This window comes from Acanthaster planci, unplaced genomic scaffold (assembly GCF_054643075.1).
Source record: "Acanthaster planci isolate LZ-2023a unplaced genomic scaffold, COTS_SCS Contig73, whole genome shotgun sequence".
Classification (NCBI taxonomy): Eukaryota; Metazoa; Echinodermata; class Asteroidea; order Valvatida; family Acanthasteridae; genus Acanthaster; species Acanthaster planci.
Window position 1 is genome coordinate 28,719 of NW_028257695.1, and position 27,620 is coordinate 56,338.

At 39.3% G+C, this 27,620-nt stretch overlaps 2 protein-coding genes across 2 annotated transcripts; both read right to left on the reverse strand.

The window, feature by feature from the left end:
• On the reverse strand, window positions 1–3,130 carry LOC147795324 (von Willebrand factor-like). Its single transcript, XM_087132061.1, has 4 exons — window positions 3,115–3,130; window positions 1,503–1,740; window positions 959–1,008; window positions 1–116 (listed from the first exon to the last, which is right to left on the reverse strand). Exons 1-4 carry the CDS (start codon window positions 3,128–3,130, stop codon window positions 1–3), a joined length of 420 nt encoding a protein of 139 aa, XP_086988187.1.
• LOC110988746 (otogelin-like protein) lies at window positions 3,130–27,408 on the reverse strand. Its single transcript, XM_087132062.1, has 15 exons — window positions 27,239–27,408; window positions 22,099–22,248; window positions 16,785–16,831; window positions 14,768–14,854; window positions 14,018–14,101; window positions 11,852–12,020; window positions 10,069–10,208; window positions 9,339–9,824; window positions 8,910–9,032; window positions 8,139–8,247; window positions 6,918–7,184; window positions 5,441–5,657; window positions 4,393–4,783; window positions 3,836–3,969; window positions 3,130–3,225 (listed from the first exon to the last, which is right to left on the reverse strand). The coding sequence occupies exons 1-15, from the start codon at window positions 27,295–27,297 to the stop codon at window positions 3,130–3,132; spliced, it is 2,559 nt and encodes an 852-aa protein (XP_086988188.1). The 5' UTR covers window positions 27,298–27,408.
• Between the last annotated feature and the right edge of the window lie 212 nt (window positions 27,409–27,620).

The following is a 27,620-nucleotide window of genomic DNA, read 5'->3' on the forward strand; positions in this document are numbered from 1 at the left end:
TCAGGCCTCAGGCCTTCGCCACGACCAAAACCAAATAAACGGAGGCTTACCCTGAAATTCGTACTTCCGGCCATCAAACGTCATGTAATGAGGATCTCCATATCCTCGACATGTCGCTGAATGCAAAAGAAAAGTACAACTAAACTGAACAAAAATTCCCGCCTGATTTGACAGAAGAGGAATTGATTTCTAACAATCACCTTCAAGCTGGCTGTCCCATAGTGACCACTTCTATTTTGACTTCCCAATGTAATACCTATAGAAGTCACAAATTAATCTACATGGCTGAAACATCACACACGGACAAAATAGAAAAGCACATGACAAGTTTCTTATCAAAAATTTAAAGGTTTCCTTATCTTGTTTTTACACATCCGAGAATCGCACCACTCGTATGATATGACATAACATCAAAAAGTTGGACAGTGTGCACTGAAAAATTTCGGAAACATTTGTCTTTTTGTGTTTATTTATGGCTACGTGTACGTCTCTTTTAATGTGACCAACCAACTTTAAAAGGTGTAATTCCGTGACATTAGAAGCAACATGTAGGTCATTGTGTTCTACGGGCCGGGGCATCTCAACAATATTTATGACAAAGTTTGGAAAGAATCAAATTCTTTATGAACAGGAGGATTCTTTGAAAGGTAAATAAAAGAATCCACTTGTCACAGACTGGTCTGGTTTCTGCTTCTAATGCTCCAAGGTGGTGCGACACAATTACAAGTAGGCCTAGACAGCAAGTTGAAGGTCCCCGTTGCCATTTTTAATGTGTATACCATTGGAGTTAAATGCAGTCAGCCAGGTTTGTGACGTTTCAATGTTCTATTTTGAGGGTTTCTAAGATGACAGAAATGCTCCTTAATTCCATGGCCGAAACGGGGTACGGGAATTTAATGTTATATAGATATTCCCCGTACGTTGAATTTGTGAGACAGGAAAATTACGATTTACGTACCTGGGCAAACTTTCTGCTCGCAAATTACTTGGGCAGTTGGGAGACATATGCTACGGTAGAAATAAAATAATAACGACGTTTCAGGCATGATATAGTCGATAATAATCATTCCAAATGAAGACAGGTCTATGTATGAATCAACGCACTTTACATAAGGCCCGTTAAAGATTAACAAATATTACCCACACTATTAATACAAACAAGCGTACTATGCTCTTCCGTAATTGCTAGTTGATGTGCAACATTCTATACAGATGACGGCATTCCCTTAGCTAATATCTATTGGTGACATTTTATGCAGTGGTGTGAGAAGTGAAATTATTAAAACATCTATACTCAACTAACACGTTCCTTCATCATCCAACTTTTCGGAGCCTTCAAACCAGCAAAACTACGAGATTTGGAACTGTTTTAAGCAAAACTACCCGGAATAAACAATAGTTCAGAAATTGTACGGAGAAAAATATACTCCTTCTGTAAACAATGACTTTTGCAATTTAAGGGTGAAATCACAGTGCGAACTCCCCAAAAAAGCGATATTCACCACTGTCTGCAATCGTCTTTGAAGAGTGCACCAGGCTTGTAACTCTGCCCGTTAAAGTAGCACGGACACTGGCTCTCAGGCATGCACTGGTCATCGGCGGTCCGAACTGTGCCATCTGGGCAGCCGCATCCCGCCGTACAGGCTACGTCTTTGCAGGCGAGATGAATGGTTTCACATTCACGCTGACATTCCACGCAATTGATATACTGCTTGGTTCCTGTGCATTCCTCACCAGCAGCTGCAATAGATTCATGAGCATTTTATCAAGGCTTCTAATAAGAAACAAAAGAAGTGTTTAACACAATTTCAGACATATTTTTTGCCCAGTTATTCAGATTTTATCCATTTTCAAAACCAATGGAACTCGGTTCAATTATCTGTATTGACTTTTTTTAAGATATAAGTCAAGTCAAAAAAGGGCTTGCCCTGTGAAGGATACAAAAAGTAAATGGCAATAATCGTTGCTCAATTTCAAATGTCGAAATGACATTGTTTTAAATACGATAATCGAGAAACAATTGAGATCGGTTGAACTTGCATAACATTTGTTTGTAAGGTGATGGAGGGACAGAATTTGGTTTTTAGGGTCCTCATGATTTTCTTACCAGCACAGATTTTTTCAGTACACTCAGCTACACCATTCTTGCAGGTGCTGAAACACAAACAGAACACAACGACAACGCAACTTAAAATGATGACCGAATACAGCAAACGTTCTGTGTTCAGCTAGGTCTGTCATTACAAGTGGTCACCGCTTCCAGAAACAAATTTTGTTGTGGAACGCAAAACTGAGTTTTTAGAAAAAAATCCCTGATTGGTCATGGTTAAAAAATTCTTCAGAAATTAACTTCAAGAGTTGATCAATGAAGTATATTGGGCACAAGTGTGCATCTTAGACCATAATATCAATCCCTTAAAATCGAAGAAAACGGTATCCGCAATGCCCGTACCGTTACCATTGCGCGTGCCAGTTGCAAAATGGTTACGTTTGGAAGAAATTTGTGGAAAATATGGTATGCCAAGCAATCTTTATGATAGAATTGACCTCGTGTTGCCGGGAAGACTGCTAGGTTATTCTTTGTGTCATAAATTTTGTCTAAGCATCAAAATCCAACAACTACTAGATCAACTGGTAAAAAGCAGTAGGTGATCCACTGATAATATTCAGATAACTCAATATTATGCAGACTCCATAAAGACTAATGAAAGCCATGTTTGATTCAATATTTCGTTCTTTATTCAGAACATCTTCAGGAAAGAATGTTCCTGAAGATGTTCTGAATAAAGAACGAAATATTGAATCAAACATGGCTTTCATTAGTCTTTATGGAGTCTGCATAATATTGAGTCAACTGGTAAATGTAACGTATTCTATATTTCGTTATCGTAAATTTGTATGGGGCTAAGCACATACCATACGTTTTATACAGTATGAACTTTTTGTATAATTTAAAGGTAGTCATGAAAAATGTATAACAATTTTAAGGCAATATTCAAATGAATTAGAATAAGACCCTTCGATTACATTCTCGACTTTGACCTGGATCACACGACTGAGATATTGGCTGAAATATAAAGCTACATCGGAAATACCCATGATGAGTATACCCACCATTTATTGCAACCATTATTCCATGTTTCCCCCGGGCCTCCGATAATGTCCTTTGACATAACACGAGCACTCCGATGGGGACACACACTTGTTTTCAAGGTTGTCATATAACTGCACACAAAGAATAAACGTTTCTGCAGTGTTGAACTTTAAAGCTGGCATTCACTTTCAAAACAATAGTCACTTGTAATTTTAAAAGAGCCTGAAACCACACCTTTCTTCGTGGCAATGCTGACAACAAGATATTAAATCAAACGGCATGTTTTGTGTTTGTGAGAAAACAGGGTTACATTTTATGCTATAATGTCTGGCTTAAGTGCCTTATAAATTCTTGAATACTCGTTCAGTGAAGGGCCCACGAGTGGGAGTTATTTAAACCCTTTTTAGCTTCTCGATCAAAATGTAATGGAAACTTACATTAACGGAAACTTAATGGAAAGTTCAAAGTCCAAGCTAATGTAAAAGGAATCAAACTGAGCAAAATAATTAATATAATCACTGTCACCATAATCATCGCCATTATCATCATTATAAGGTCTTTGACTAAACTGAAAATTCTGTTCGAGTTAAACTTAGGACCCAAAAAGGATGCAAAGGCGAATGCGAATGTGTGTCATCAGAGCAGACATTCGCGTTTTGCAAAACCATCAATGATGAAGCAATCTGAACGTGAGCTAATGCTGCAAAACCATCGAGTTCACTTTTCTTTTTGAGTTCTTACCGTGTCACCTATGCACTGGCAACCCTGGATGCACTGCTCCTGACAGTCATCAGTCTTCTCAAGATCCCGACAAGTCACCCTGCACATGGACCCGCACTCTTTGAAAACCTCCCCCTCCTGGCACAGCGTCGTGGCTATAAAAGAGACGAACGCAACTTCTGTCACCATTTAGGGCAGATAGGCAGGCAACGGAAAGTGGGGTACTTTTTTCCAGAACTCCATTGGATCCAGACTTCTTACTCACTCTAGAAAGTCAGACTATGGTAGGGTCAAACTTTGTAGCCTCTCTTCATGTTCACCTTCGGATGTTAATCACTGAACACTTTCTTATCACTTATGCCTGTTTATCTTTTCCCAATCCTCATCCAATGCAAACCTTCCAGGACAGTAACAAATCAAGGCACATACGCAAGTAAATTCGTGCTGTATCTTTATCTCTGTTTTAAACTCAGTACACCATTGGTAGGAAAAGATGTTGTTCGTGGCACATGAAGAAAACACGTGTTCCAAACCAACTTGTTTTTTTCGTACATATCAAAATGCCAAACAAAACTTACCACACAGATCTGAGCTTCTCCAGACAAGATTGACGCCCTCTTTAGCACACTCTAGAGCATACGCAGAAAATGCCAAGCACTCTGTCCCTTTGTAGTACTGGCTCTGGCAGTAGTCTTTAATGCACATGTCCCTGTACATCTTAGGGTCAACCTTAAGACCACAGTCTGTAAAAGGCTCCTGAGTCAGTTTACCACAGGTTTCATGAGCCATTTTTTTGTGGTAGCTATCTATCTCACAATAGTCGGTGATATCTCTGTCCTCATGCATTTGGCAAGATGATCTGGACTGCCATTTAGGGGCAAAAAGGTGTGACACCCGCGCAACAACCCCAGACGGTAGCTGGTAATCATCTGCAGTTAGTCCATTGAAAGTTCCACAAAGTCCTGCCACCTTTGCCAAAAAGGGTTCACACCATCATTGCAATGAAGATGAGAAGTAATAGAGGTGAATGGTCAAATTCGTGTTCTCTTTTATAATTCAAATCGATATCCTTTGCGTTCACGCGTATTTAATATTCTCTTGAGTTTCTTACACACCTTTTGAACAAATTGTGCATGTACATGGAGAGTTTATTTCAAGATATATTTTGTGTCGCGGTAGTATTAATCCTTATAAACTGTTTTGCCCTAAAACCCACGTATATTCATATTACTGTGAACACAGCGTTTGCACAAGAGCTTGTGAAAAATTCAGAAGAATTACTCGAGTGCAACTCGAACCAACGACTTCCTGCTTTCCAGTGAAGACGTCTTAACCATACGACCACCGAGTTCGCCAGGGTTGGCTGGCTGGTCCGAGTCATATGTAGCACCGCAGTTTTATATTGTGTATAGGGGAGATGTTAATTTTAATAACCGATTTCGCGCTAATAGACAGTTTAATTTAGATGCCAAAACGAGACGAGTAAAATCAATTTATCTCTTTCAATTTTGTCATCGTCAGCAAAGTTCTTCCTCGAGGGTCACAAGAACAGCAAAGTATGTATTTTGATTCTCAGTTCATTTTTAGGGGGATAGCTTATCGACAGTCAAAACTACTAGCAGTTACCTTGTCAAACAGTTTTGGTGCCACTGAGACATAGATTCGGCTGTCGCTTCCCAGAAGCAGTTCGATGCCGAGCGTTGGCATGGACACTTTCGTGAAGACTGACGACAGACGAGTAACCAGGATTGTGGTGTTTTCAACAGGCCAATAATACGGCAATTTTATATCGTGTTGGAGCCGGTTGTGGTCCGTCACTTTGACTGCATCAGGTAATTGAAGTCTGTCCAGGTGTAGAAAGATACCGTCTCTCATTATCATGCACATCATGTGCACACACAAAACATGTCAAAATTCAACACGTTTGAAAAATCTATTTTTCATAGAATCGGATTGGCAATATAACTGTTCTCCATGGTTAACCTACCCTTAATATGATTCTTGTCAATCGTGAGGGCGTGGCCAGAGCTTTGTTTACTCGCTGCAAAACCAATAATTTCCTTTCGATTGGGTCCAAACGGAAGGAAAGCTGAAGACACTAACACGACAGTGGTCTTTTGGAAATATTTTAGTAACATTTTATTCAACGTTTTCATTATATATTTTCTATCTTATTACACTTAAGATCATTTGCCAATCCAGACGCAGCTTTTGAAATCTTAGGTCTGTTGCATTTTGTAATTTTGCAGGCGCTACGCAGAAGATCAACCTGTTTATGAACCAACGAAATACTTTGATTTTTACAACTTATTTCCTAACCATACCAGTGTTCACTTCAAATAACACTAGTTTATAAATATTCAGTTTTCACAAATTGTTTACTAGTGTTCACTGGAAGTAACAGTAGTTTACAACAACGAAAATAAGACCAGTTATGCGCATGGGCGTAAATCCCGGGGGCGGGGGAATATACCCCCACTTTGAGTGTGGGGATGGGCTATTGAATCATCCTCCCACACACACCCACAAGTGTGTATTTGCCTGCAACTGGGGACCCCCAATTGTTCCTCTTTTGTTTGTACTTGTAATCAGGGACCCTTTGTCAATCGGGGACCTTATTGTCCTCTATTGTTTAAGGTCCCCAGTTTAATGCAGAAACAAACTCACACCCCCCCCCGACACACACACCCACACACACTCTTTGTGGTGAGAAAAATATTAAGCGGATTGTGAAGAATTTTTCAGCTTTCCAACGAAAATGCATGCAATATCGCTCATAACAGGGAAACCAATTTTTAAAAGTCATAAATATACGATTCTCAATATTAAAGATGTACATCAGTATGATGGACATCGACCTCTATGTAGAGTCACATGGGTCATCCCCCACCCTGCTTTTCAAACCACTTGTTTTGCGTTCACTGAAAACGAAGTGTGTCGGCGGTCATTCGGGGACAGCACTACACGTGCAAGGATGGCCTTATCACTGCGGCAAAACGCAGACTCAGAATTCACTGAGCTTGTTCACGCTTGTACGATTTGCTCTCGAATGATCTTGCCTTTTTCAAATGTGGAACTGGTTGATTCTGATTGATATACTCACTCATGCAGACTCCCATCCGGAGTCTTGATGCTCAGTTTGGGGACATTCCAACATCGCGGCTCCAGGTCAGCACACTCCGATTTATCCATGAAGATGCTGAAGGGTGGTCCCGATTCGGTCCCGTTCTGGACCAGAACGTACTCGCAGTTGCCGTCAAATTCGTAGCTTTTTCCCTCAAAGGTGTTGAAATAGTGCCCTCCAAAGATAGTGCATGTAACAGGGCAGGGGTTGTTTGAGCAGTCCTGAAGCTTGCCCTCCACACAGACACTGAGGAAGGAAGATTGACGAGTGAGCACTTACGAAACCAGGTCACAAAATTATTTTTGGTATACAAATGTTATACCCCGCACAATATGTGGGAAACAGGGACCCCTTCATGTGATGCATAATTATATACCCTAAGGCTAATGTGCCTACTTCACCAGCCCCCCCCCCTTGAAAATCTGAAAGGAATTTCAACACAAAAGAAGACACAATAGAGAGGGGTCCCTTTTGCCACATATTGTGCAGCAAATGATAAGAACAGTATCACGGTGATGTCAATTATAACAATTTCACCTACATTCAATGGAGTCATTAAAAAGCCTAGGAAGAATGCAAAATCGCGAAACTGTTGCTACACTTTAAATGCGTTTTTCTTGAATCACTTTCATTTTCCAGGTCATTACTATATTGGTTACATTCTAATTAAACACATGATTTCACATGATTTCTCTTATCTTGAACAGATAGTTTTTTCTCAAAAAGACTTCATTCGCGCAAGTTGTAAACAATGAAAGAACTCGGGCAGAGTTCAGTGTCTCCCATTTTTACTGATACGCTCGGGGAGTACTTCCTAAAATCACATTCATCGTGACAAGCTTGCAGGAGTTTTTCTGATGCTGTGGGATCCTTTCACACGGATTTCATGCAAATAAAACATTTATTTCCTCAAAATTAGGACAGGCACGGACAGTTTACAGACTGAACGCGAAAACTGAACAGTGTTTATGCAGAGACCAACGTGAGTAAGAATGTTTGCGTGAATGCCCTGGAATGAAAATCCACATGATTTCAGACTGGATTATGTTTTGATGAATGTCACGTTCGCAAAAGATTTGGCACAAGAGATCGTGGTGGTCGAATATCCCAAAAGAGTGCTCGAAACAGACCCTTTCCAAATAAATTTATTTGCGACGGCGCTTCTCCATCGCTTCTAATTCTGAGAGTAAATATGCTTACCAGTCATCACAGCTGACCTTCATCACAGAACCGTCCGGGTAAAACTCCCCAGCTTGGAAACATGGGCAATTTTCTTTAGTCACGCACATCTCTCCGTCGAAGTAGGTACCTAAATTGGGTTTAAAATGGCATACAACACAAAAGGATTCAGACGGATACTGCATGGGAAATATAATTTCATTAAACCCTTTTGTGACACTTTTGAACCCTCATCAGAAACGTCAATGCGTACTTCGTGATTGGGAATTTAAATTTAGCTTGGAACCCATAAAGCCCGGAGCTAAGCGAAGGAAGGGTGTCTGGAAACCTTTCTGTCCTTTTTTTATCCGAGCCACAGTGAGAGACCAAACGGTGTAAATGTCATTTCGACACTAAACTGGCAATTTCTTATCGTGTTTGTTTTATTTCTACTGAATGATAATCACACGATTTAAAAAAAAAAAAAACAGTTGAGTTGGCAGTTGGCCGGCTGTGACCAAAACCGTCCAATGTGCCTTTTTTAATGCTATTCATCTTTAAATCATATAGGGGGTTCTTTCTTGGCAACTACTTTGCAAAATAACTGCAGACAAAGAGAACTATTCAGAAATGCAAAGTGATTGTACCACTAATTAAAGAGGCTAGGAATGAAAAATGGTGCAGTTTTCGTTTGCGGAGGCAACCGCTAAGAAGCAGAGGAGGAGGATTGATATAACTTAATCTCCAACGAACGACAAGAGTTTTACCATATGTAAATGTTTGGATATTTTTTCTTCTTGGTAACACATATACCTGATGTACACTGGCAACCTGGCACACAAGCATTCCCACAATCTTCAGGGTAGAAGTTCTCGCAGGTTGGGGGGCATGCTGATCCACATTCTTTGTACACCATACCATGGTCACAAGAGACAGCTGTAAAGGAAGACATGCGACAAAATACACCTTTGAAATCGAATTTCAACCAGATTAGATGTATAATTACTTTTAATAAGACTACATTTTTAATATAACTTGTGTTGCTGGTATTCTTTTGTGTTTTCTATATGCATGTATACACTGGTTGGCTAACGTTCTTCGTGCCAATGGCCGATTTATGTGCATACTTGTAAATTATTTGCAGAGTTTCATTATTCAACACACAAAATGGGACTCTCGTCAACTATCAACACACTCTTAACTGATTTTTAAAAAATCAGTTTCCTTCAATGAAATGCTTACCACAGGTGCCGTTTGGAAGTTTGGGTCTCCAATCGACATGCAGGCCAATCCTGGAACAGGACATTGAATATTCGGCGTAGACATCACATTGGCCTTGCTCGAAGCTTGATTTTTCGATTAGAGCCCTCGACAGAATGAAGTAGCACGAATCGATGAATGGTTTTACGTCGCTCAAGGACCTACAATCCTTGAAAAAAGGCTGAGAGGCAAAGTCACCACAAGCCTTCCGGACTTTCTCCTTGTTGGGCATGTCGAGGCTATCGAAAGGGTTCAGCAGTGCCTCATTTACTTTTCTACAGGCGATGCCTTGATCCAGATTCAATTCGTTGACAAAGCTCTTGACAGAATGGTTGTGGAGATCGTTTCTGGGGTCCAAGTCGTAATTACCACATAAGCCGAACTTATCGTTCCACTCCGCTGACGATTCGTGGAGGCTGTTGACTTCAATTACCGCATTGTTGTTACCGTCGAAAAACACTCGGGTTTCTGAATGTAATTAAAATACATAATAAAAACATTCTTCGTGGTTCTTTTATTAATGGCTATAGTGGGATGGCATTTATACATTTCGCCCAGAAAGCACCAATTTATGGGAGGGCTACCTTAAATAGGTCTGTTCCTAGGGTGGGTCGGTGCCGTCCTATTGTGACGGCGAGGGGGAATTGAGGGGAAATGATGTTAGGATCCAGCAGAAGGCATAGCCCTCTTTCAGCGCCATTTCGATCCTTACCATCAGTTCCGCGGCACACCTTGTACACCCCTTCTGGGTTGATCGTGATACCAGATGAAGTCTGAAATGGTAGGACCACACTTCTGTGGTTGACGTTTACTTCTCCACCGGGCAACAAATCTACAATCGTCGTGGAATCCCTTCACGCAAATTAAATAAAGAGTCAGAAATCAAGTGAGCCCAGAAGGTACAAAAATCCTAATGGCATTATAATTTTCCCCTTCCGTCTTGCCTTCTTGGATCAATTGAACATTTCTCAATGTTATTGATTGGGGTAGGTCGTAAATTCTCCTGATCGCAGCGTTAAAGTCGCCTGCACTTGGAATTTGTGAAAACCATGTTCCCCTCCAAATCAAATCAAAAGGTACTTGAATGTGAAATACAGTGAACATAACATTTGTGCAGCACACTGTGCTTGCCGAAGTCCACACCAATCTCATCACAAACTAATACCCAGTCATTAAATCGTCAATTCCCTCTTTGGGAAAAATGAAATCATAACAATCTTTCTTTCACCCAGCCGGCTCCAACAATCAGTCATGCACTGCCTGTATAAAAAATGGTTGACGTGTTTATATCAGAGGTGGTAGCAAGTCAATTTTTGCAAGTCCAAGTCAAGTCATAAATCAATTTGAGCAAGTGTAAGTCAAGTCAGAAGTCATTCGGTCCTGTCACATGTCATTTGATCATATGTCAAGTCAAGTCACAAGTCAGTTTGGTCCGAACACAAGCAAGTCACAAGCCTTTTTGTCCAATTAAAAATCAAGTCGTGCTTTATTTTATCTAGCTCTCATAAGTAAATGGGGCCGGGCATCAACTTAGGACAAGGGTTTTGGACAAATGAACTTAAATCGCTTGCCTAGTTACACATACACGTACGAACTTACACTTTATTGTGCGATAACGATTTCTATGTGTAGAAATATACAGTATATACTGTACAGTATATATACAGTAATACTTTTTAAAAAAAGTGATGTCAAACGCCTGCCACTGTGTCTGCACAATTACATTAACATGACAATATGACTGCCAGTAATTGGACAAAGCCCTAGTTTCTATTCATTAAATGCCCCTTTCTACTGTAATAATAATTACAACAGACTTCCTGGTCGTTGAAAACAGTGGTTTTTAAAAATCTACATGAAAAGTCGTCTGCGTCCGAATTTTCACTTGGCTACGACCTTAAATTACACACGACCCTGCAGTATTTGGCAACTGCGGTCACAGATGGAGTTTGTTAGTCATGCGTGATTTCAAGCCACGGCCAAGCTATTCAGACGCGACTTTGGGCAGGCAAGACAGTCGTAGAGGTCGCGAACCGAACGAAGTCTTACGCCGATTATCTGAAGAATGCGGTAGTTGATAGGGCTAATTTAAAACTGTATTGGGTTTGATTTAGTAGTTTTCTGACCTGTTAGTAACAAGTCATAAAGTGCAAGTCCAAGTCAAAAACTGACAGTTACAAGTCAAGTCACGAGTCGCAAAAATAGCATCTCGCGTCCGACTCAAGTCCAAGTCAAGTGACTTGAGTCTACAACTCTGGTCTACATCAAAGTAAACTGACCTATGACATGATGTCGAAAGGCCCAATAAACAAGATACTCACTTGCCATTGGGACTTATACTTTATTGAGACGTATTATTGGGACTTAGGACAGGTTTCTGTTTCACCAGAATATTGGCGATCCAACAGAGTACTACAAGAGCTAAAGTTGACAATCAGAGCCGTCCTGATGCAGAGGGATTTCGAGATCCAGTCTACATTACTGTCAATACTTACGATAGAGTCACAGCACTCTTGCAGTTGTCGTTGATGCAGCTGTAATTGGAAATGAATTCCACCTTGAAAGAGGGCGTGCGTGCCATGAAATGGCGACACTGCAGTGGGTAGTTATAAGCTAGTCCATCGAAGGTTCTCACCGAGGAGCCACTCCAAATATGACAATGCCCTGGAGGGGAGAGACACATCTGACTTTGTGAGTAATCATAGTCAACTATAATGCTGTTAATTATATCATTCTTTTCAGTAGTCAAATAAGCAGTAACTCTCCATCGGGTTTCTCTTAGTGTCATCACGCAGGGATATTACAATATGACTATAGAGTTGGTGCCTGCGTCCGCAGAAAAATAGAGAATCCCTCCGCACGCTTGGACACAAGATTTCACTAATTGATCGTAATGAATCTAAACAAAGGCAATATAACGAATTGTACGAATGTCAGTCTGGAAAAGAAGGGTATTTTTAGAAATCGTGTGAGTTTGTTCTGAGCGTCCCTCAGGCTTGGTGCAAGCTACAAGTGATTTCAGACGTTAAAACATTGAAATATGTCCATAAACCTACTTGATGACGTCATCGTGACGTCATTACCTGAGGCAAATGTTTGCTTTAAATTCACAGATGTGATGTCTCTCGGCAAATTATTTTTTTCAAGGTTGAAACCGACCGTTTTAAAAATAAATTAATATTCAAAATTTGAAAATAAAGGAAGTGATGCCTTCATTATACCTCATTCCTAGTACGTAAATCTGTGTATGCATGCACCTACTCACCAATTTGTATGTGGATCATAGCTTGTCCATGGGTGTAATAATACAGGATCATGTTTGTGACGTCATCATGACATCCACATGACAAACAAACCAAAAAAGTAATCGAAGGTTTTTTGATGTGAGGATTTTATTGGGCTGGATATGTTGAACGCAAATTATTTGAAGCTGCTCAATTTAGTTCTGGATTCACAACTCCGTTAAAGGGTGACATTGATACAACGTCTTTATTATTTCTTGGTTGTAAAGAACATTTAATATTTCACTTTCAATTTCGCAACATTTCTCGTGCTAGTTTTTCTTGTTAATGCAGTCGATTTGCTGATGAAGACTTGCGCCTACTTTTTTTTGGGGGGGGAGGAACATTCGAAGTAACTCAAAATTGGTGGGTGTGGAAAGGTATCACCGCCATTTCGGTGTAACTATCTTTTTAAAAAAATAAGATACATTTAATCCAGATATAACTTTATACTTTACAGCCGATACTCTGAATCATACATGGTAATCAGCATCAATTAACTATAAGCTCCGAGCTGGACCAACAGAGGGCACAAATTTCGCAGTAACAGAGGCTCCTTTGGTCGGAACTGCACTTCAATGGTTCGTGAACGATTATGAAATGCACACGTTACACACAAGTTGCTACCAACAAAATGAATGCTAAAGTAAATTTTCTTTTCAAAGTAGGAGACTTTATATTTACCATTTCCATTGCATCTGAAATAAATTTAAGTAACCCAAAAAGTTAGATTTTTATGTTGAATTTTCTTTGTAAAGAAGAGAAAGCAGAGAAAATTAAGCAGAAATCGTATAAAACCTATCCATTTGGTGGATGGGAATCAGAGAATAGCGTCAGTGTCAAACCTATCATCGGTTGCCAATCACTGCTGATACAAATTCAGATCAGAAATATTTTTACAGTTCCGTTATCACGCCGTTATCAGATGCCATATCATCAGATTCTGTATACAATTCTGCAAGATGTTCCTGCAACGGATCAATTTCAGTTTAAGATGAAATCAACATGCTTAGAAGCATCGCAACTTCAACGGATTTGCAGTTGACATTTGTCCTCTGCAATGACGTCATAATGATGTCAGCAAGTGATAGGCTTCCTGTTATATTTCAGAAAGTGGTAAGGCTGACATGTTCAAATTTGTGAACTATAATGTTTTCGTCTGACGTAAAGACAGTTCCAACATAAATGTCATTGTTAAACGAAATACATCTCTCGTGCGTTTTAACTTGACAAACGCTAATTTCTATTTTGGTAATGATTCAGGAAAGAAATTTTACACATTAGGTTACTGTCTTTAAGGAGACAAATTGTTGCTTATGATAATAAGCAACAATAAAAACTGAAGATAAAATGGGAGATACCTGGATTCCTAGTACTTACCATCGGGTACCCCTTTTAAAGTTGGCTCGAAAGACGGCAAATATTGCTCGTGTGGCTCTCTCTTATTCTTTTCGCTAATCGCATCTTGGAATAAAATACAGACGAATATAATCTGATGTAAGACTTTTGAGGTGATTTGAGGCGGCAAACATATCTATCCATAGTTACCTTTTCACATGTAAACATGTAATAAGCTGCTTTTGCATTCCACACGTACCCGACATTAAGTGAATCAGAGGTCATTTGGGAAAAGTCGTGCGTGTGCGCTAGGTCAGCCTGATCAGCGCGGCATACACAGATCGTGTTCCCGCCGGTGTGGTTTGTTCTCGAATGACCTGATCTTTTTAAACACCGAATTGGCTCATTAACGGACGGTCACTTGGGACTCCTTTGTTTTCCACCACCAACGATCAAAAACGTTTCCCCAGAAAAGAGGAAACTGCAAGGCGGCCACAGCAATCACTTGAAAGTTAGCATACATGTCAGAAAATGCTTGTCAGGAGACATCGGGTGCCGTTTTGGTTCAATCTCACATCCAAGCGAAGTTTCAACATTTTAATGATTTTTCCCTTCATGGTGTACGGCTTTGTGCAACAATTGCTAGCTGTGAGAGAGTCTGCAAAAATCAAAGATCATAGTCCTCTTTTTTCTTCAAAGAAAAATATTTCTGAACAATTTCTAACCTTTCTAAAAATGAATGCCCATGGCATTATATTTCTAACGAATGAAAAAGATTTGCTGTATACGCACCCTGTATTAGCCGACAAACAGTGCTACTTAGACTGCATTTGCCCACGCTCTCGGAGCAACGTACTGACTTCAAGTTGTTGCAGAAGGCTGAACAGATGAAATGGGAAGGGTTCAAGTTCAATCCAATGAGAAATAGTTGTAGTAACAGTTTGACAAAACATCATCCTTGGTTGGTGTCAGGTTTTGCTCCAAAGTGTATGTTTGCCCCATTAAAGACAGACATATTTTTTATTTAGTAAGTCGCAGTATTCGTTATTACAGGTTTCATTATAAAAAAAACTACTAGAACACGATTTTCATTTGCTTTTGGTTAAGTCAGGCAAAAAACAACTGTGACGTAGAAAGTGAACGCTCTATCATCAGAACTGTGAAACGAACCACTGAGAAAAGACTTTGTGAACACATTATAGTCCAGAAGGTTCACGGTTGAGGCAAAGCGTGAATGGTTTAAAGTAACGAGAGTTGTTCTTTAAAAGTGTTATTAGTGTTTGAGGTGGCTGGGTTTAACCCCATCACGCTTGCGTCTGTATCTGTTCTTTGTTCTCTCCTTTTCCCATGAACACCAATTCTCAATAACACTTCCTCAAGACCAACGACGAATAAATGAAGAACAGTCATAATTCCAATATATGTGCGAAGTTTTGTCCAGCTTTTTTTCATCGTCCAAATGTAACTGTTCATGATTGCGGATAAGACAGATCTTTAGCTAGGGAACTATTTCCTGCAAGCAAAGTCATCTGACCTTTGCTTACATTGTTAAAATTGTGTTTCTCAATAACTGTTTACAAGAAATATCCCTGTAAAAATCACAATGTGTTATCGCTCAATACAGCAAACAGTTGTTGGTGAAGAGAACGTCTTTGTGCTGTTTGTAATATAAAATCAGCAACGTTTGTCAACAAGGTTGAGCTGTGGAAAGCTACCTTAAACACTGCAGTAATGTTCATTAACAGAGCGGCTCTGAGTTTGTGGCAGCGCCCTCTATCTAATAAAAAACACTGTTTAACTACGCCTTTGTAATTAAAATTGACTCAACAATCTCTGTGTAATAACAGAAAAAAAAGTAACAGTGCATGGGCTTTCAGAAGGTCAAAGTCCGGTAAATGTCAAATGCTGGAAATGGCTCTGGTATTCTAAAAATGGTCTAGGGGATAAATCCGAAATCAATTAAGAAGATAAACTTAGATGTTTAAGTGCTGAATAATTTCCTGCTTATTATGAGGTCATCAGACAATCAAATTATACTTATGTCAAAATTTGAGAGATAACCTTTCAACTAAATGAAGCACTTATCCAAAGTGTATGTTTTGTAAACAGGAGATGACTCGCAAATGTAATATATTTTCGAAACAAGATGGCAACAACAAACCCTGAAACTAATGTTTATTCATGGTGGGTAGCACAAATGCCAGTGGTAATAGCTTTGTTCATTTTGGCTGATACTTTGAGATCTATAAATCGTGGGTGTTTCTTATTCTAAACAAAGTTTCAACAAAATCCTAACCCTGAATCTAATGAAACAATTAAAAATTTGAGTATTAACCCTACAATTAGATCGAATAGTAGTATTATTACTTTTACAAAATTTTCAGATAAGTAAAAAAATACATATTGCTTTTACATAAAGTTACAAAGAAAACTTGAAGAAATAGACTTTTTCGCTTTTCGTTGGGATATGATTCATTTGCATTTAGGCTTACTCGTAACACCTTCAAATGTGCTGTTGAAATGCACTCTGAAGCCTTATACTTCAAATTTCCCTGTTTCATCGATTTTAACCTCCTGAGTTATTTGCCTCGAGAATTGATGACTGATGGAATATCCAAATCCTTTAATAATCAGCACAGCCTATAAAACCAATAGTTGCCTTAAATAAATTTTTTTGTCTTTCTTTTGTTTTGTTTTGTGTTTTTTGTATTTTTTTGTCTGTCTGTCTGTTTGTTTGTTTTTGTTCTTTTTTGTGATGGGCCCTTTTAGGTGTTAAAAATAAAAGCAAGGATCGATAACCGAAACGTACGTATTCCACAGTGGTCGGGTTTGTTTTCGCCATCACAGCAGGCTCTCCTGCGAGAGAAGACAGACAAAGGCTGGGTAAGTATGTGAAGAAATATTCAACATACGCTACGGTTAAACATTAGCATAAGTGACGTTCTAACATTCAGATAATAGAACTTTTAATTTTACGGGTCACAGATGAGCTAGTTTCTTTCTTCGCATTGCATCTTTAGCATTTCTCCAATTTCCGAATCATGGAATATTTATTGAATCGAATAAATGCTCCGCATCAATGAGGAATACTCAGTTTAAGTTTACTGAACGATTAAACAGCCGTGTTTATAACCAACGTGCTAGGATTGGGCTCATCCAGTATACCTGTAGGTTTCGTTTTTTTTTCTGAAAATTTTAAAAATAAAATAATCTTCATTAAACAAGCATTTCACGACTCATCATGACGTCACACTTGCGTGCATACTTCGGTTGCTGGACTGATGTCTTTGTCTGTTTTAAAAAGAGCATGAGACTTTTCTGCTTTTTCGGGTTGAGATTTGAAAAAGTGCAGTTGTTCCTCGGAGACATTACGTTAAGAGATATTAAGACAGACTATGGACTCTGTTAAACCTGACGAAAGGATCACAGGATATGACACCGTGTAGTTGCATATCATGGAACAGATCGCTGAAAGAGCCATTCTGCCATCATTGACTGAGAAGAATACCAATTTAAAAATTAGTTTAAGTGTCGTTCAGAAAGCTTTCCGTATAGTTCTCATATTCGAAAAGAAATTTACAGCAAATTAGAACAGCAAACCCTCCATGGCTAGCTGCTTCATATGAATTTAAATTTCTCTACCTCGAAAGCAGCTCATATTAAGAGTCATTCATGCAAATTACAAATGAAGCTGCTGAATTAAACAAAGAAATCTTGCTAACCAAGTGCAAGCTTGCCACACAGTTTTTACAACCAGCAAGTGAAGAAAAATTGGCTGATAATAACTTCATCGTGGATGTAAAATGAATGGCACCTTAAAGGTTTCACCCCCTACCTCATCATCCTATCCATCTCTTACACGGCTCCATCCCTCTCCTATTCAGCCTCCATTCCGTCATTCTGTTCATCTCCTACTCCGCCAAATTTCTTTATCCAACCCATCTCATGCTCCGCCCCATCCCATCATCCCGCCCCACCCCATCACCCCATCTATCTCCTACTCTTTCCCCTTACTCAATCATCCACACCTGTGTCCCTTTGCATGTGGTACACATTGTAATGGGCGTGTGCATACGGTACAGGAGTGTACAGTTTTTACATGTACATGAACATTACACCATACATGTACGCTATTCAAAAGTCTGGGGTTCGATTTCTTTATTAAATATTATGCACATGCATAAAAACTACATTTCAAAGCAATGATCCCACAGATTGAAGATTGAAACAAACAAGCACAAATGACTCATACTATTACCCATTACCCACAAGTAAAAACGGTAACGTTATAGATGGCCGGAAACAGTGACGGACTTCCGCCCCGACAGGCAGATGGACAGACGGATAGAGATTGGTATTACATATGTTCGCGTTTGCGTCGCAGCTCGCCAAAAGGAAGCGGGCTTAGTTTAAACAAACTCAAATGCCCTCTCAAATTTCTCTGATATGGACCGCTCACATTTTAATGTTAATATAAAATGTAAATGTACTCATGGCGCGCAACACCGTGCCGCACTGCACAAGGTGGAAGGGGAACAAGTGACGAACCACTGTTAAGAACTTTTCTTTTCATCATTGGCGGGTCAAAATCAGCAACAAGGTCAACCCAACGCCTTGGTCAAAGCCAACATTTATTTTATCATTTAGAGGAGATAACATCTCTCAAAATGGCTTTAAATGATTTTGAAAACTTGAAAAACTTGAAAGTCTTTTTACTTCGTTGTCTGAATGAAGGTCATCCAACAATTTTCAAGCGAAATTGCATTTCTCTTTTTACGTTTTTAACCTGTCACTAGAGGGCTCACGGGTATCAGTTTCTGATATTAAACATTAAAAATTAAAGCTGATTTCAAGGAAGAACAAAAATATAAAACTTTCATTTGAAAGGTTCTCAACCAGACCCCTATTCGAAAAGAATGCCAAAAATGTTTCTTGTTTAGTTCAATATATGTACACGTACTTGCACTGTATACCAAATGTAACAATTTGATACTGGAATTATAAAGTAACACGACCGCTTTGTACACAAAACCAATACACAGCAGAAAAACCTTAAAATGTAGTTAATAAAACAGGCATCAATAAGACGTCAAGCAAGTAAGCAGGCTACCATGTTTTTTAATTTTCATAAAGCTTGCTTGCAGAACTCAACAGGGGGCTTTTTTTACTCGGGTACGTGATTAAACAGTTTGTGTCTGTTTTTCTGCAAGGTTCTAAGAAATATGAGTTAAGAACATGATCTAAGAAGATGGAGTGACTGTGGCAGTTATTTAAAATGAACCATTATTCAAACAGGAATTTCACAGCTCAAGTGCATAAATACATATAGGGCACAAAATTTGAAATCAAACAGGACACAAATTTTAAAATGAAACAGGTTGAATTTAGGATAAACAATAATCGTCTTAAAGAAATGGCACAGCTTCACTGAAGATTTTCATTTTTCAAGGTCCTCTTAAAGCAAGTCAAGCTACACATTTGCTATCTCTGCAACCAGTCCAAGTGTGACCAAGATCTGAACAGACACAAAGCCAAGACGCTGAAGAAAATTTGCCAAGCATAGACAACGTTCTGCTTAACCCTCCTATGGAAAGATGCATTCTTGACAAAGTTGTCCTATCAAATGACAACTATGTGTCGGTATACTGTGGCAAATCAATGATTACTGCCTGAAATATCCCGCAATGTGTCTTGCTTGTGACTGCTTATACATAAAAAATTATCATCTAATTTATATTGAACACAAATACCTGCTGAGAAATAATTTTACACTCAGCATAAGGCTAGCTGATCTCCAATCAATTAGCCATGGCTCTAACTCTGCATATATAAAGCCTTGTTTCCATCGAATTTATATCGGAGATTGAATGTCACTGTGTCATGATCAGCTGTCAGCAGTCTCATTAAAAGACTCCAATTTAACTAAGCACTATCGTAAGTTTAGGAGAAGAATGCTGAATGCAGTCTCACATCTTTCATCAGTTTTAACTCACAAGGTACTCCTGGTTTCGACGGGAAGGAAGGGTAAGGTTATTTTATATACACCGAAAAATGAAGACCTAAATTTACTCCATTTCTTGCTGCAAAAGGCAAGATGAGGTATCTGACGGTTTAATTTTATGCATATTTTAAAGATTAAAACTTTAGTTACTTGTCGAGATATCATCAGAGTAATATGCATCACTACGGTTCAGGGCCAGAATCAGGGTCAGGTCGCGATCAGTTCATACCTTAAATAGTTTCGATTAAAAAAAAAGACGCGTAGAATTCGTGTCCAGAAAAAAAAATGTAAAGAGACAGAAAGAAACAACGATTAATACGAACAACTTTAAAGAGGTATCTGGGTTGCACCTGTTTACCTAATGAGCTCATACCAATACCAATCGGCAGGTAGCTTGTAAACAGTTCAGGATATTGACACTGAAACCTGGTACATGCACCAACATAAACCTTGATGTCCAATATGTATGGTTTCATGACGTCATTGTGCGTCCAAAAATTATGGAATACAAATTATTTCAGCTCTGGATTAGAAGAAGTGTTTTCAACTATACTGTGTAACTTTGAACTGAGGGAGGGAGCACAATCCTATTTTGAGACTTAGTAAACAAAATTGTGGGCGACATTGTTGATTGTTGCATGCATTAGCCAAAATGCACTTTTGGGCTGAGGTTTAAAAAGTGGAAGCGTCCCAGCTTATTTCCCTCAGAAAACAGATGCAACTGAAGCCAAATATTGCGGCATTGTATATTTTGTTTTGGGTTTTTGTTGTTCTTTTATATTGCACAGTCCGTCTTCCAAACAAAAACAAAATGGTTTAACAGGGTGCAAAGTAACCTCAAATCCATAATCTCAAAAGCCAGATGCTGAAGTACGTAAACAAACTGCCAACAGAGGGTTTCTCTCCGGCAATCAATATACCCACCAAGTGTCACCGATCAATGAATTAAACATCCCTTGAACTCAGACTTTTCGTATCCCAAATACCGTTGATTATTTGTTTCGCGGGCATAAATCGATTTCCTATAGAAAAACTAAAAATTTTTGGCAGTCGAGTTGAAAAAAGGTCTGCACATTTCTTCTATGTTTGACTGGAGAACTACCGGTACATGTTTGAAGCAACGGCTATTTGTGGTAACAAAAGTTTTTTACAATTGAGTTTCTGCTATCTTTTATGAACTTTCTTTCATAAACTGATTCTTCTTTTATACATCATCCTATTGTATGTATTTGGTTCTCTGATGTGGTTAATATCTATGGTTTCAAATTTCCCCCAGAAAAACAAAAAAACATAAGCGAAACCACAAATTTAAAAACGACAAAACCAACCATAAAAAAGTCATCAGATATTGCACAATCCGATGTTCGAGACCCTCAGTAGCATTTTCAACAATAAATTGATAACCCGGTCGCAGAAAAGAAAGCACGTAATGCTAGACAAGGGTGGATCCAGGGCAATTGTTTCGGGAAAAACTTGTTGAAGGGCAAAAATCTTGACCTTTTGTTAAGTATTAACTTTCTCGGGGGAAAGGCAAAACCTTGAGACTTTTAAACGCTTTTGAAAGATAAGGAAATAAAATACATCAAAAATCGCTTTTCTCCTTTTTCCCTCCATTTTGTTTCCGTTGCCCCTTCTCCTGAGTCTACCCTTGGTTCCAGAAAAATGATTGGTGCATAAAAGGAAATCTGATCAGAAAACACTGCACGAAGTAGAGTTAGTCTTTATTTGTTCATACAATTGTTTGCAAGACTACCAATTAGTCTTAAGTTCGACATACATGACCCTTGTTCGACTAAGCTTCAAACGAAACTTATTTCTTATCAATATGTGGATCAAAATGACGTCAAATTTAGCTGGTTAAATATTCAAGCCTTTTTATCGTTTGGGGGAATATTTTGACTTTGAAGGAATGGATATACAGCGAAGATACCTTGATGTTACTCTGTTTATCTTAGGGTTTCAGTCAGTTGTGGTTCACAGTTTTTGCGCTCATTTTAGATTATTATTTTCGCTGCTGGTGATGCATGTAGCTGGAGGTGCCTATTCATGCATTTCTCTTCTAAACAGAAATTTCTGGATTTATCCCACAATTTCCCGCCCCATGCAGTTCAGTTCCATTTACCTTTTGATGTACGTGGACTGCCTCTCCTCGATGCTGGTACCGAAGATGTTGTTCAGGAGATGTTTTTCGGACACGTCGTACTCAACCTTCTCGATATAGTAGAGCTTTTCAATGCATTCCTTCGTCGGTTTTTCTGGCACTGCAACACAGCTGGGTAATGAAACAGACGGAAGCAGACCTAGATTTTGTACAGATTGTTAATGCTTACACACGATACCAGTCCCTGCGCTTTTGCAAGTGCATTTACATACAAGTAATGCCAGTATCCCCTTCAATATAACCAGTCCAAATTTATCAAAAGGTGTGTTAAAACAAATGTTAATACACGGTTAAGTTGCACGTTGTTAAATAGGTAGACTGTCTAAGGTATTCATGAATTGAAGATGAGTTAGTAGAGAGAGAGGGGGGAGAAACTGATGTCTGCATGATTTACAGAGCTCCGTTGCTATCTTTGGTAGCAATACATGTACATCGTCGGTCTCGTTAATCATAGCGTTTCATGTACAGTTAGTTTCGCCTTTCCGTTTGATAATTTCACCATTCAATGACAATTTCGCCATTCAATTCGTCAATTTAATTGAACAGGTCATTTATACCGTTTCATTTTGCACTTTCACTATTATTTCTGTCATTTGGCACGTTCGCTATTACATTCGGCAATTTCACGATTCAATCCTCAATGCGACCTTTTCAACCAACAACTTAACTATCCTCTAAGGCAATGTCGTTGTTCGCTTCGGCTGTGCACCATTCAATTTTGTAGATTCACAGCTTGATTCTGTAATTTCACTTTCCAATGTGGCAATTTTGCCATTTCGTTGTTCAGTCTCAAATTTCCGTTCTACAAATTTATGAATGCGTATCAATTCATCTTTCCTCCCTGCTGTTCCATTCTGCAAAAAAACTACTTAAATTTCCCTCGTTTGCGAGTTTGTGTAGATTAAAATGACGGTTTGTTTCAAACAGTTCTAGAAGCACGCACAAAGAAAAGAATATCACTTTTATTTTAACTAAAAGAAATGGCTCCAGAACCGCACCTGCATACCACTGATTTCCGGGATATGGAAATAAAGGCAATTTAAAGACAGTACTAACAAGGGAGATTTAGAGAGCAAAGCGGCTCTAACAGTGAGGCCTGCGTTAAACGTCGTGCTTCCACGGTGTTGAACTCAAATGCTTTAAACTTTTCTTTTCATTGCGGAAGAAGCACGACGTTTGACGCAAAAGATTTAATACGGTCGTTTCACAATAGTGCGCCACCAAAGTTTCCAACGCGTTGGCCAATCACAGTGCGCGAAATTTGTCGACCCAATGCGCGTTTGGAAAGGGTCGACAAATTTTGCGCGTTATGGTTGGCCAACGTGTTACAAACTCTTGGTGGCGTGCTATTGTGTCCTTACAAAAACCGCAAGAGGTGAAATGGCTGAGGCTTTGGACATTGTCGACGAAATTTTAGCAGATAGTGGCTCCAAAATATCCTTGGATGAAACTTCCTCCTCGTCCTCACCAGAAGAAAGTGATGAAGAATTAGTGGCGACCACATCATTCACCACATCGAAGCCACTGGGCACCCCAAGCCGAACTTCGGGTAGGCCTAAGGCCTTAAGGCCAGGTAGGCCTAAGTCCTACAGCATGTAGGCTACACAGCCTTGCAACTAGACACCCTAGTCTCAGTCATTCATATCATTATCATTAGGATGTATTACATTTTATAACCACTAGCAGGCTTGCCATATTTTTCCTGATGTCCCAAATGTGTCACGAATCCTAATAGCTAATCAAGGAAAAGGAAGGACTCTCATCTTTATTCTTTAAACCCTGAAAGATACTGTGCTGTCTCAATGCTGGTTTCCCAGCAGAAATTAAAAGATCACCCTCAATTAACTGGCATATCGTACGAAAAACAGAACACGCTTTTTTGGCAAAATGCCACTTTGAGAGTGCGAGTGTATTATAACCAAAGGTATGGGGAATCAAGATTTAGTTTACAGGCAGTGTGTGTGAATAGGCATTTCGGTCCAACCCAAATCAAAGAAGGCCCAAGTGTCACCACTTCAATAAACAGCTTAAAACCTACCCACTTTTGACATCCTACTTGACCGTGTTAACCTAATTCCCCGGGGTTTTTTTCATATACAGTGATTCGATGTTTGGTATAAAGACTTTGTAAATATTGTTCTTATTAGTCCTAATATTATTCTTCAATAATGCAGGACTGGACGGCAAGCAACCTCCACTTACCAAAAGGCACTACCTGTGAACTGCACGGAACTGACTGGGTGTAGCCAGAATTTCAGTCATCTGTCACCCCTACAGATATTTCAACTCTTCTTCTGTGAAGCAGTTCGGCAATTGTCGGTGAGGGAGACCAACCGATATGCATATCAGACATTATCTGCAGAATCCGCTAACTCTCAGTGTACTTGGATTCGAACGGACGTTCCTGAAATGATAGCCTTTGTCGCACTGCTGCTCTCGATGGGCATCAACAAAAGGCCTAGCTGCACAATGTCCTGGTACAGGTGGGAAGTTCTTCGAAGTCCTTTGTATCCGTCGACAATGTCTCGCAAACGACTTATGGCGCTCCTTCGATTTCTCCACCTTGCCGACAACACAGCAACAAGACGACTCCCTCCATGACAAACTGTCTAAAGTTCGTCCGCTACTGGACATGCTAGTTCCGTTTTTTCGTAGCATCTATAAGCCTGGACAAAAACCTCTCACCGGATGAGACTATGATAAAGTTTAATGGTCGACTCGGTTTTAAACAGTACATACCACGCAAGTTGGCCAAATATGGCTTGAAATGGTTTTCCTTGAACGCGTCTCAAACCGGTTACACATTGTGACTGGAAGGTGTTTACTGGATCCAAGGCCCCATCAGACCAAATCATCTCGCACTCTGTTGCGTACGCTGAAACCATCCACCCAACCTTACAGCATCAGGCCAACTTGTCGTCGACCTACTGAGAGGACTGGAAAACAAGGGACATGTTGTTTTCATGGACAGTTGGTACAGTTGGTAAGAGCCCTGCTCTTGTGCCCAAGTTGTCCCAGCTAGGGTTTGGAGCTCGTGGAATTGTTCGTTATACCGCACAAGGCATTCCAGACAGTGCAAACACTAAGAAGGTCTCTGAAGCGGGGCAACTATGTGTTGTTTGGCAGGACGCCAAAAAACTTGTAACAGTTCTGACTAATAATGGCGGTTCTGACGAATAATGGCGACTGCAAAAGTGACGCTAAAGACATTCGTTGCAAAAACAGTTCCACCGGACGTCGTACAATCCAAAGACCTGCCGTCGTCAACGATGCTAATAAGTACTCGGCGAAATTATTTAGCATCACAAACGCGGAAGTGCGCAGATCGACGCTAAAAGCGTCGTATTGGGATCCCTCTATAGCTACTCAGCAATTTACGGAGATAGTTCCCGCCCGAACAATTTTGACCGCTATGTGGGCGGATCCCGCCCCCACCGCTTTAGGGGTTAACACACCAAATCAGACTATTGCGCAACTCTGCAACCCTGGACACCCCAGTTGTGCTACTAAACAAATGTTTTTATTTGTACCATTCAACTCAAATCTTCACCTTTCATTGAATATCCCCCTTTGTGATTCTGGAATGTTATGTATGTACGTGTTTCCAACAATTTCACGCAAACATTTTCCTACAATTATTGTTTTATTTCGTTGCATATTTTCGGTTTGTTTTCAAACGTATGTGCCTAAGCTCATTCTGGAATTTAAATCTTTCATTTTTCAGAAATGGCTCCATCGTCAAACATCAAAAAATAGATATGAAAACAGAATCTCATTATACTTTTAATACAGACATCCATTCGGATTTGTTTTGAATAGAAATCATTAATTTCCAATAAAGCAATATACAAAGGACAACAACGGGACGTAACCCACACTGAGTGTGGTTTGTGAAGACACTTTTGCTGGGCGTGATTAAACTGTATCGAAAGAAATAATGTTTTGTGATAAGAGACAGAGACGCAAAAATGTGGTATTTACGCTGGTTCCAGGAACTATAGGTTTTGAAAAAGTGATGTAAACATTTCTTAAATTTAAAGCATATTAAACATACCTAACATTTTATTTAATGGGATGTATTTTATGTATAATTTGTTTTTACGAGATCTATTTTTCTAAGTTCGTTCTGACTAGTTATAAAAGTTTCAAGTTCACTTTATAAAAAATCCCATTTTAGAGACACTTTTCTATATTTGAAACAAAGGTTTTACGCGATATACTTTTTTGGTGTTCGTTTTTACCAGATCTATTTTTAGAACAATTCGTTTTATGAGATATATGAGATATATTTTGGGATGTTTGTTTCTAGGGGACATATTTTTCGAACGCACCGTATGCATTGTCTAAACAACCTGCCTTCCTGACACAACGAACGCCCTCAATTTCATCAATGCATTTTGTAAACTTCACCTTTTCAGAAAACAAAATCTGGAAAAATACACTTTCAGACGAACTTGAAAAACTTGAAATAGACATATCTCGTGATATATATTTCATTAAGAGTTTGGTACCCTTATATATACATATTTCGTATATATTTAAACCTGACATAAAAAATATACTTCTCTTATTTGTAAGACTATAATTCACTTTTGAAAATGCATTCATTATGGCACTCATGGGCTGTCGTAGGTATGAGACTGTTTTCTCATCATCATTTAAACAAGAATCAGTGAACGCATTTCAAGTATTGCACTCGCTTTAAAGTCAGTTCATACTTGACGTCTTAGCAAGTGATGCATGTGTATGTACTCACCCTCATACATTTTCGTAATCACTGTTCAGTTGAAGGAAAAGATCGATTTTGTTCCATTGCCTTCGAAATGTGAACACTATCAAACCTGCATTTTAAATTTTAGTTAAGAAAATTCTGACAAAAAGGAAACGATTGGGAATTTCCAAAAGAAAAACTTAGAAAGTGAAATCCTCGAAATGTTTGCACAGTTACAACAAAATCTTTGGAGATATATTCCAAACACAATGATATTTCCAGCAGAGAAATTATCCAATTATCCAATCTGTTGGCACCGAATTCCTGTAAAACCAATCGTTCGACCGTTTTGGAGCGAAAAAGGACATCGTGATAAATTGTTCATCTTACCTTGTGATCCAGGTAGTTAGAAGAACCAGTGCCATGCACCGGCTAGCGATGCGCGCCATCGCTACTCTTCTGGTGTTCCTTGTTCTCCTTTCCCCTGGTGAATTCTTTTTCTTTTTGTCAGATTCTGGTTTTAATGATGTGAATGCCCGAAGATCTTTGCGTTACCAGGAGGTAAACGCTTGTCAAGCTTGCGGTTGAGGGCTGCGGGGCTTTATGCGGAAATTTTGCATTATTAACTAACTCGAATGTAATGATTGGTCACCTGAGAAAATGCTATTTGAAAAACAGCCTTCCGGTTGGACGAATCAAACACAGTAAACACAGTTTAAAAGTAGTTCACTGATTGGCCCTCCAAAAAGTTGCTGAATTAGCAGATGATGAA

What these genes read in the sequence shown, in the direction of transcription:
- LOC147795324 (XM_087132061.1), bottom strand. An exon ending in AAAGACGATTGCAGACAGTG is followed by an intron (nt 1,009 to 1,502) that starts GTGAATATCGCT and finishes TTTCTACCGTAG; the next exon opens with CATATGTCTCCCAACTGCCC. An exon ending in CGAGCAGAAAGTTTGCCCAG is followed by an intron (nt 117 to 958) that starts GTACGTAAATCG and finishes TTTTGCATTCAG; the next exon opens with CGACATGTCGAGGATATGGA.
- LOC110988746 (XM_087132062.1), bottom strand. Translation starts at nt 27,297, where the DNA reads ATGGCGCGCATCGCTAGCCGGTGCATGGCACTGGTTCTTCTAACTACC. An exon ending in AAGAGTGCTGTGACTCTATC is followed by an intron (nt 10,209 to 11,851) that starts GTAAGTATTGAC and finishes ATTTGCGTGAAG; the next exon opens with GGATTCCACGACGATTGTAG. An exon ending in GCCAGTGCATAGGTGACACG is followed by an intron (nt 3,226 to 3,835) that starts GTAAGAACTCAA and finishes CTTTGTGTGCAG; the next exon opens with TTATATGACAACCTTGAAAA.